Source organism: Takifugu rubripes, chromosome 20 (genome assembly GCF_901000725.2).
Source record: "Takifugu rubripes chromosome 20, fTakRub1.2, whole genome shotgun sequence".
Lineage (NCBI taxonomy): Eukaryota > Metazoa > Chordata > Actinopteri > Tetraodontiformes > Tetraodontidae > Takifugu > Takifugu rubripes.
The window spans coordinates 10,068,634-10,077,212 of record NC_042304.1 but is presented as its reverse complement, the minus strand read 5'-3'; the positions used below and the strand labels follow the sequence as shown (position 1 = coordinate 10,077,212).

The 8,579-nt window shown below is 44.2% G+C and overlaps 1 protein-coding gene across 1 annotated transcript; it reads right to left on the bottom strand.

Annotated features, from left to right (window-relative positions):
* Positions 1–168: 168 nt before the first annotated feature.
* Positions 169–7,524, bottom strand: LOC101072951 (atrial natriuretic peptide receptor 2-like). Its single transcript, XM_029827893.1, has 23 exons — positions 7,215–7,524; positions 7,011–7,101; positions 6,712–6,844; positions 5,721–5,844; positions 5,534–5,638; positions 5,308–5,410; positions 4,642–4,787; positions 4,432–4,504; positions 4,155–4,296; positions 3,896–3,982; positions 3,649–3,792; positions 3,384–3,505; positions 2,927–3,071; positions 2,792–2,840; positions 2,615–2,722; positions 2,423–2,542; positions 2,256–2,349; positions 2,030–2,117; positions 1,797–1,936; positions 1,482–1,634; positions 1,278–1,376; positions 1,024–1,115; positions 169–544 (listed from the first exon to the last, which is right to left on the bottom strand). Exons 1-23 carry the CDS (start codon positions 7,260–7,262, stop codon positions 440–442), a joined length of 2,511 nt encoding a protein of 836 aa, XP_029683753.1. The 5' UTR covers positions 7,263–7,524; the 3' UTR covers positions 169–439.
* Positions 7,525–8,579: the final 1,055 nt, after the last annotated feature.

Genomic DNA, 8,579 nt, shown 5'->3' with positions numbered 1-8,579 from the left:
GAATAGGCGAATTTTGAACATTTTTTTAAAAATGAAGGAATTTACGTGCGTAAAAAGAAAATAAGTGTTGCCTTTATCATTTTAAATCTAGCAATTAAGTCTACATTTGTCAGAAAGAATGGAGAAATAGACCTAAACGTCAAAAAAATAAAATACAATAAAATGGCGTTTAATTGTTTAAAGTTATTTATTATTTAATCGTCTTCGTTTTTTTTTAAAACGGTGCACATCTAATTTTGTGCTACCTGACTCCCCACCCACCTTTTCAAACCATTATGCTTCTATTTTCTAAAAACATACAAGCCGCTTTTAAAAGAGAAACACAACAATAAACCTTCAACATTAAATATGATAATGCATTTTTCTACTATAGGCACACTTCTTTACGTGACACAAAGCCTGACCAGTTTTTATATAACTTTTTTTTTTTTCTTTTTGGTCACACTGGCACTGGAATTTCTCCATAGTTGTTTGTTCTCAGCAGCGGGTCTGTGTGCTCGTCTCTCTTTGCTTCCAGCCACCATGTCGTCATGTCTCCTTTCCCCTGCAAGAGACAAAAAGTGAATGAAGGAAAGAAGGTAGAGTCATATTGCAAAGCATGCATGCCTTTGAATCTTAAATAAAGCCATTAGGGTTCCGTAGAGGCCAGAGAGCAGCAGCTGAGGCCGACCCTTAACAAGAGATCACAAGAGTCACAGATATGGGTGTGGTCCTTTGGGATGGACACGCTAACCCCCTCCCCCGTGATCACGCTGCATTAGGCTTTTCAACAAATGGGTAAAACAGTCCTCCTGTGTAAAAACAGACCTTACACCAGACACTCCGTGGCTTTTCCCCAATAGCAGCAAGTTTTAAATTTCCCGTAATGATTTCTCTATTGAGTTACCAAGATCCCAGGTTGCATTAAATGAAACCTCATTTTGTTGCCAGTTGCCACAATACCTGGTTAAGGCGGTGTGAAATTTAGGTTTTTGCAAGCGCCTCCGACCTACAGTAGTGAAACCCAGACAGAAAGAAGGTTACCTTGACATTTAGCGTTCCTCGGCACGTCAGAACGTAGCCTCTGAGGGAGTGAAGCAGGTCAGCTGTGGCGCCGCTCACCTGAATCTTCAGAGCTAAAGAAGAAATAGACACATTCACATCATTTAGTCTCATACACATTGTAGTTTTTATTCGTGTTGAGTGAAAATGTAAAATCCCTGTGGTCGATTTTATGTTCATTAGTATTAATTTGAACCTGAATGAACCGATTAAAGGTGCTTTTAATCCAGCGTCACCTTCACTCGTCGATTCCATCCTTGATGCTGTGTTGACGGTGTCCCCAAACAGGCAGTAACGAGGCATTTTGGTGCCGACCACACCTGCCACGACAGGCCCTGGCACATAAAAAAAACACTGTTACTGTAAACAAGCATTTACACAAATGATTAAATGAATCAAACACAATGACAGGGATGATTAAAGGCATGTCCGTGCTGCACCAGAGTGAATGCCAGCTCGTATCTTCAGCTGCGTGTTGGGTTTATGAGGGATCTTGAAGTTGTGGCAGACGTTGACCAGGTCAAGAGCCATGCTGGCGATCTCCCCAGCGTGATTGATGCCATTTTCTTTAGGGACCCCAGAGACCACCATGTCTGGAATGTCAATTATTCAAATTGCAGAGATGGTACAAGACAGATGAGTTCATCTGTTCTGGTACATTAACATTTTTATCCTTTCACACAAGCTGAAATGGAGGCATTTTGTCTAAATGATTAGTTTTACACCCAAACAGGCTTCAGTATCGATGTACTCACAAGCATCGCCTATTGTCTCCACTTTGTAGACGTCGTAGTTGTCAATGATGTCATCAAATGTGGTGTAGAGCTGGTTGAGGAAGTTTACAACCTGGTGAGGAGTACTGGCACCAGACAGCTGAGTGAAGCCAACGATGTCGCTGTCACAGAGGGGTAGCACAAAGTTAGTCCGGGATTCAAAACTGTAAACCAAAAAATCAAATCAAAAGCACTCAGCAAAGGTCATGGTTTACCTGAAGTAAACGGTGGCGTTAGAGAAGGTCTGAGCCTCCGCTGTTTGGCCCTGACGAAGGTCATCCGCCACCGGTTTTGGTAGCATACCTGCACACATATGGAACTCTTACCTTCGGACCATTGTTGTAGGATTCTCTTCTGCCGCTAGATGGCAGTAAATATTTGATATTGCCCTTCGATAATTCTGCATAAATCTTTTTCTTTATCACGACTGTCCCGACTTACTGTATAACAGCCGATCTGTCTTTTGTTTCTCTTGAAGGAGGTCTTGTGTTCTCTCAGCAACTATGGACTCCAGGTGTTTACTGTACTTTTCCATCTGCAGTTAAATGTGTTTAGTGTAGCAGAAGTGGGAGAAGGAATGTGGGCCACTGTAATAATGAAGCTATTACCAAGGTCATCATCATGTCCACGGGGCTGACTTTGTTTGGGTTCATTTTGTCCAGCATCTTCTTCACCTGCTCAAATGGTGGTCTCAGCGCAAGGTTGTGAGCCCAGCACCTTTTAATGAGCTGTGTTTTCAGAGAGGAGAGTTTAAGTGCCAGCTAACCTTTTTTTGGCCAAACTTTGTCCATCTACCAGACCTCATAGTAGTCTACTTCACTGGGACAGTCAATGTCTGCCTTTCCTGCCTTCAGCTCAGGCAGAGGTGGGCGCCACATTATATCCATCCTCATTCCGTCAACGAGGTCCTGTGGAGTCAGATGCTCATTATATTGAGGCGGAGGGTCACGACCTTTAGGGAGGGTTGCTTTACTCACAGAATTAAGATCAGAGCGAGTTGCTATTTCAACCAGAATCATGGAGTAACTGAGGACAGGTGGGGGAGAAAGAGGAAAAGTGATTTTCATTCAGCTGGCAGCATATCTTTAACAGTTTGGATAACTCTAACACACCTGTAGACATCGGCTGCAGGGGTCATGTTGGAGGTGCTGCCCAAAAGGACCTCTGGGGCACAATACAGGCGATTCACATCCCCACACTTAAAACCATTGTTGGAGGACTCAACATCCTCCTTTCTGTAGCTTGTGAGACCATAATCTGAAACCAAGCACAGAGGTCAGAGCTGCACTTTGCCAAATTTTGTCCCTTAAAAGAGCAACGGACAGAGAAATTTACGTCTTTTTGCCTACTGAAAGAGAAAACTGGGGGACGCTTGGCCTCTTTATCAAGTTGTGTGTATGAGGAGGGCACTCCACTGTGTACAAAAGTTTTTCTTTCCAGAGGGACATTCAAGAGGGTACTTCCACCCTCACCGGGCTGTGTCACTCTGCTCTCTATCAAGTTGCGTTAAGTAGATTAATGTCATTTCTATGTGTCGAGTCATTTGTAAATAATAACGGGTGTTTTTACCTGAGATCTTACACACCCAGCGGTCATCAATGACACAGTTTCTGGAGTGAAGTCTCCCATGAAACACCTTGTGCTGATGCAGGTACGACATCCCCCGAGCAATGTCAGTGGCAAAGGACAGTCTGCAAGGGGGGGACAAAGGCAGTCCTACAGGTGTGTCCCATATGCAAAATAGGATCTATTTGCAAACATAACCTTGCAAGACAGAGGAGGACAAGAAATACTGGAATATCATCTGAAAGACCAGCAGGAGGGGATTTCCCACCTGAAGCCCCAGTTGATAGGGATGTCATCATTCAGCAGGACGTCAGACAGGCTCCCTTTAGGACAGTACTCTGTGATGATGCTCACGTATGGGACCTCGATGGAACCGCCGATAAATTTGCACAGGTTGGGGTGGTCCAGTTGTCTGTGTCCAATCAAAGAAAGGACAAGCACAGGAGGGTGTGAACTCAGTAGCTCAGTAAGAGAAGAGTAACTGAATCAGTCAGCCATGCCAACATTTTCCTTACCGAACCTCTTTAACTTCCTTCCTGATGGTTTTAGAGAGGGTGAAATGTTTGTTTTGGATGTGTTTGACAGCCACTTTCCTCCCATCGCTGGAGACGTTAAAATCCCATCAGTTGTTATCAAAACAATTCATTGGAATTTTTGTCTACTAATTTAAGCCAATCATTTCTAAATTTGATCAAATTGACATTAGGACGGCAATAATCAAAATGAATTTATTTATAAGTAGAAATCATTTAAGTTGGAATCAGTGTTGCTCACTAGCTGCCTGGCTGGATGAATCCTCGTTGGTGCTGGGTGTTGACTCCTGTGGACATGGTTATGTTTGTGGTTTGACTGACTGTTGAGTGACTCTTGATGTGGAGAAGGCTGGTGGTGCTGCACAGGCCCATGTACACCCTCCCTGCAGACACAGGCACAGGTACTCAGGGACACTCAACCCCTAATGCAATACGTTTTTAAAAGGAAAGCAACTCCAAAGTTGGTAGATTCCATTTCTATACAGCTACTGTTATATATTACCATTTGGAGCATTTACCAAATATTATGGTCTTGTAGTTGATGATCCAGCTTTCATCCCAGAACATCCTTTGTTTCTGGTACTGAAGCCACTGCAGGATGAGATTAAGATCAGAATGTGTGTGTGTGTGTGTGTGTGTGTGTGTGTGTGTGTGTGTGTGTGTGTGTGCGTGTGTGTGTGTGTGTGTGTGTTTGTGTGTGCGTGTGTGTGCGTGTGGTTCAGACTGACCACCATGGTTAGAATGAAGCCAGCGCTAAAGAGAGTGACTGGAAGCCCGATGGCCACCTTGATGCCGATGGACATGGGGCAGATGCCACAGTCGGCAGGACAGTTGAGGCAGTTCTCCTCCAGCTCACAGACATCATCTCCACAAACTGAAGGGCAATCAGACATTTGAGAGTTTCCCTTTCTCTCAACTTCAGAAGTAAACAAGAAACAAACATTTACATCATTTTATTATTCTGGTCAATCCTCTGGTTTATTCCTCCTTGGGGCCCCACTGGGGGTTCTGGAGTCTGTCTCAGCAGACACTGGGTGAGAGGCAGGAATACACTCTGGATAGGTTGCCAGCTCAGCTTTGTTTCATCCCTCTAAAATATCATTAACTCTGCAGCTCCTGATCAACAGTAGGTCTCCCTCAGCTGACCCCAGCGTGGTTGTTTTCACATGTAGTGCCGTCACACCCAAACATCAGTGCTGTTTTTGCTTCAGGATGTGAGATTGATCTTAAAACAACTCCCTACATCTACCAACAAAGGTGGAGGAGGCTGCTGTCCATTTCTATCTACCCCAGTTTGTACTGTCTGTGGACCTACTGTCAGTCCACCAGCCTTCCCTTCACTGAACAGCCCTCGGCCTCTCAGCTCTGCTACACCTGCAGCTTTTCAGACTGACCTTGAGCGCTGACGACAAGAACTTTAGACTCCAGGGCTGCGTGCATCTGCCCTATTTTGATGTGTGCAATGACTGAGGTGACCCCCACGTGGCTCAGCACCACCTGTGTGAGAAACCGCCCAAACAAAACATACAAACATGAAGGAATGTGCATACATGCGTTAGAACAACAACATCTGACAAACATTTGCTGGTATTGATTCCATTGTAGTTGGGCTTAACTCACCTTTGAAGTCCAGTATTTCTGTGTCATTTTACCAGCTTTCGATACCGTGTGGGTCACTATTTTACCATCGTCGGGGATCCAGGGGCCACAGATCCCTCCGTGTTTCTGGGAGGACAAAATGAGCGTAGTGACACACAGAGCGATCACTTGATCACTGTTGCACTGACGCGGCTCCGCTGGTACCCACCATGAGTCCCAGGGGACAGGAGTGGATGTTGGCGTGATACACGCAGCAGTTGATTTCGTTTGCACTGTTCCAGTTTGATGGGCACTCGTGCTCGTGACAGAACCGCCGCGCCTCTGATGCGTTACTGCAAAGGGACATGGCTGAGGGTAAACCTTCTACTGAGCATCATTTTAAAAAAAATAGATTTTGAGTAAGACGTAAGAGAGTTAACGATGTATTGTTTGGAGTGATCTAAATATAACACATTTGCAACTTCTTTATTTCACTCATTCATGGCTTCACAGGAAAGTTGAGGAGCTAAAAAGTGTTCAGCTTGTTGATGGAAAATCTGCCCCACAAACTAAAATAACCAAAAAGCAGATAGAGCACAGAGGAAACAAACTAATTCCTATAAAAGCAGCATGTGAAGTTGAATTTGATCCACAATGATTCAGGCTAGTGAGGCAAAAAGCACTCAAGAACCACTTCACCCAGACCAGCTTTTACCATGACAGACCGCCATCGTTTGTGGATCAGACGACATTTCTTTAAGAATCTTTCTGTGCTCCTGATAGAGGTCTGATTTTAAATGTAAACAAACACAGATTAATACTTGATGTTGTGGTTATTTCTACATCCAATTAGAGTTCCAATAATGACATCTTTATTTTGCTTTTAAGTAACCATATTAATGTGTTTGTGAGACCGGGTGCTCAAAAAACTTTCTCAAAAACAAACAACAATTTCATCCAAGAACAAATCCCCATGCAAGGAAGTAAGCCTCTCATTCAAGCCCCCCTGAGGGAAAAAGCCCTAAGGAAAATTCACAGAACACCGTCAGAGATCCATCTGACAGAGATCTATCTGATCTATTCACTAATGCTGACAGCGTCCTCAGGAAAGTTGATTAAAATGTGCAGAATCCTGATACTTTGGGGGGGGGGGGGGCATTTGCTCAGGCCTTTTGTGTGCGGCTGAAAGATTCTAGGCACTGCCGACTAATGGCACTCACCTAAACTGGAAAATCCTGTTCCTGACTGCGTAGTCGTAGAAGGAATCTGAGGCCGTCACTGTGTAGGAGACGTTGAATTCTTCCCCGTTCGTCACTTTCTCTGGTGGACGCAGCACCCAGGCCATTTCCAGACCTGCCAAAACACACGCACACACACGCGCCACCCGAACACACGAGCACATTTAACTTGTCCATGTATGTGTGAGCACAGCTGACCCCCACATATATTCTTCCTTCTTTGCCACAATAAGTGCGCAGCAAATATCCACATAAATTAAAGGATTAATGAGGAAACTCACCACCACAGCTAATCATGTTGTAATCATTCGGGCTGTTGATTGGCCAACAGTCGTATTCTGTGTTGTCGAGGTCATGCCAGCAATTTACCGCCTGTGGACAGGATTAAAATAATCACAAAGATTTGGTCAGAACACAAAGAACTGTAGGAATGCCAAAAATGAGGACAAAAAGAAGACAGGAAGATCATGTATGAGAGAATTTACCAGCAGGAAGCAGAGGTGCAGCACAAATACTGTTGTCTGTAGAGCCATGAGGAGGTCTGGACCTGCTCGGAACCGTCTCAGACCTGCGTATGTCACCACCACGCTGGCCGTGTGACCCTTTACCAAATTGCTCCCCTCTCCATTGGTCCAATCAGCTCAAAAAGCTCTCCACTCACTGGTAAATGTGAAAGGGTGCTTCAGGAATCACCTTCACGGCCCCCACAGGTCAGGGTCCCCGGACGTCCGTCAGACCTCACAGGCTGTAACGAGCAACGTGGCTGGTTGCCTTCGGTTTCCTGCACACATGGGGTGGAAGAAGCCTCCTCCAAATCCAAGATTCTGCAGAAATATTGGAGAAATAGTTCAGATTTTACCAACTATGAAAGATGAAATGGCCAATGGTCGTCCGCAGCGACTTCATTGATTGAAAGTAGAGTTTGAAAAGTGTATTGGAGCTATCTGAACATTCCCTTTTGTTAAATCTTCTTATGTAGGTGTTGAATGATAGGTTCGTTTCTACGGATGTGAGAACCGCAGATATGTTGTTGAAGAGGGAGGGTTTATGAGAAGTGACACATTTATGTTCACACAATTTGGATAAATGTGGGGTAATATTATAGCATTGACTCAGGTGCAGAATCATTTCCCCCTTTTTTAAAATGCTGTGCCAGCATATTCGTATGTTCAACGTTTCTGACATGTTTTGCTAAAGCGATAGCCTGCATTTAAAAAACCCCAATAGGAGAAGAAAGAAGTCAACGTTTAGCCGCAGGTCCACAGGATGTGACTAAATATGCTGTCATGTGGTTGATAAACTTTGGCCCCATTGAATTTTAATTTGATTTTATGATTTGAATTATGAGACAGGAGGTAACAGGAGGCCTCATAGTGACACATACTCTTAAAACACTCCAACCACGTAGACTGACGACCATCCCTCAGTTTGATGGTCACAATAAACAGACAAACTCTCACCTAACGCACGGAGAGTAAAATATGTACCTGGTTTTGACACCACAGAAACAATGTTGTTATCAAACTCTGAACTTTGCCTCTGTATTCTTCACATTTATGATGTGGGAAGGGGGGGTGTTATTTACGTAACATCCGTGTGTGCAGAGCACTTTCCACCTGTGAGACCTGCGGTGACGCTGGAATGCTGAACAAACACTACTGCGTTTCGATGCCTTTCTTGTATTTAATTGGCTTTTACGCTACACGTAACCACAGCAGACCTGTACCATAAACAACAGTTTTCGCAGAAACCACAGGAATATTCAGTAAACACTTGTTCTATGAACTACGAACATTTAAATCTGCTGTCAAATGATATTAAAGAAAAGCGTTGTTGGTCCTCTGCATTGA

Bases quoted from the DNA above. Each gene is read 5' to 3' on its own strand.
- LOC101072951 (XM_029827893.1), bottom strand. From the start codon at position 7,262: ATGGCTCTACAGACAACAGTATTTGTGCTGCACCTCTGCTTCCTGCTG. The intron at 3,072-3,383 runs GTAAAAACACCC...GCTTGGTTTCAG, and splicing joins CTGGGTGTGTAAGATCTCAG to ATTATGGTCTCACAAGCTAC. The intron at 1,116-1,277 runs GTGACGCTGGAT...TTTCTTCTTTAG, and splicing joins GATGGAATCGACGAGTGAAG to CTCTGAAGATTCAGGTGAGC.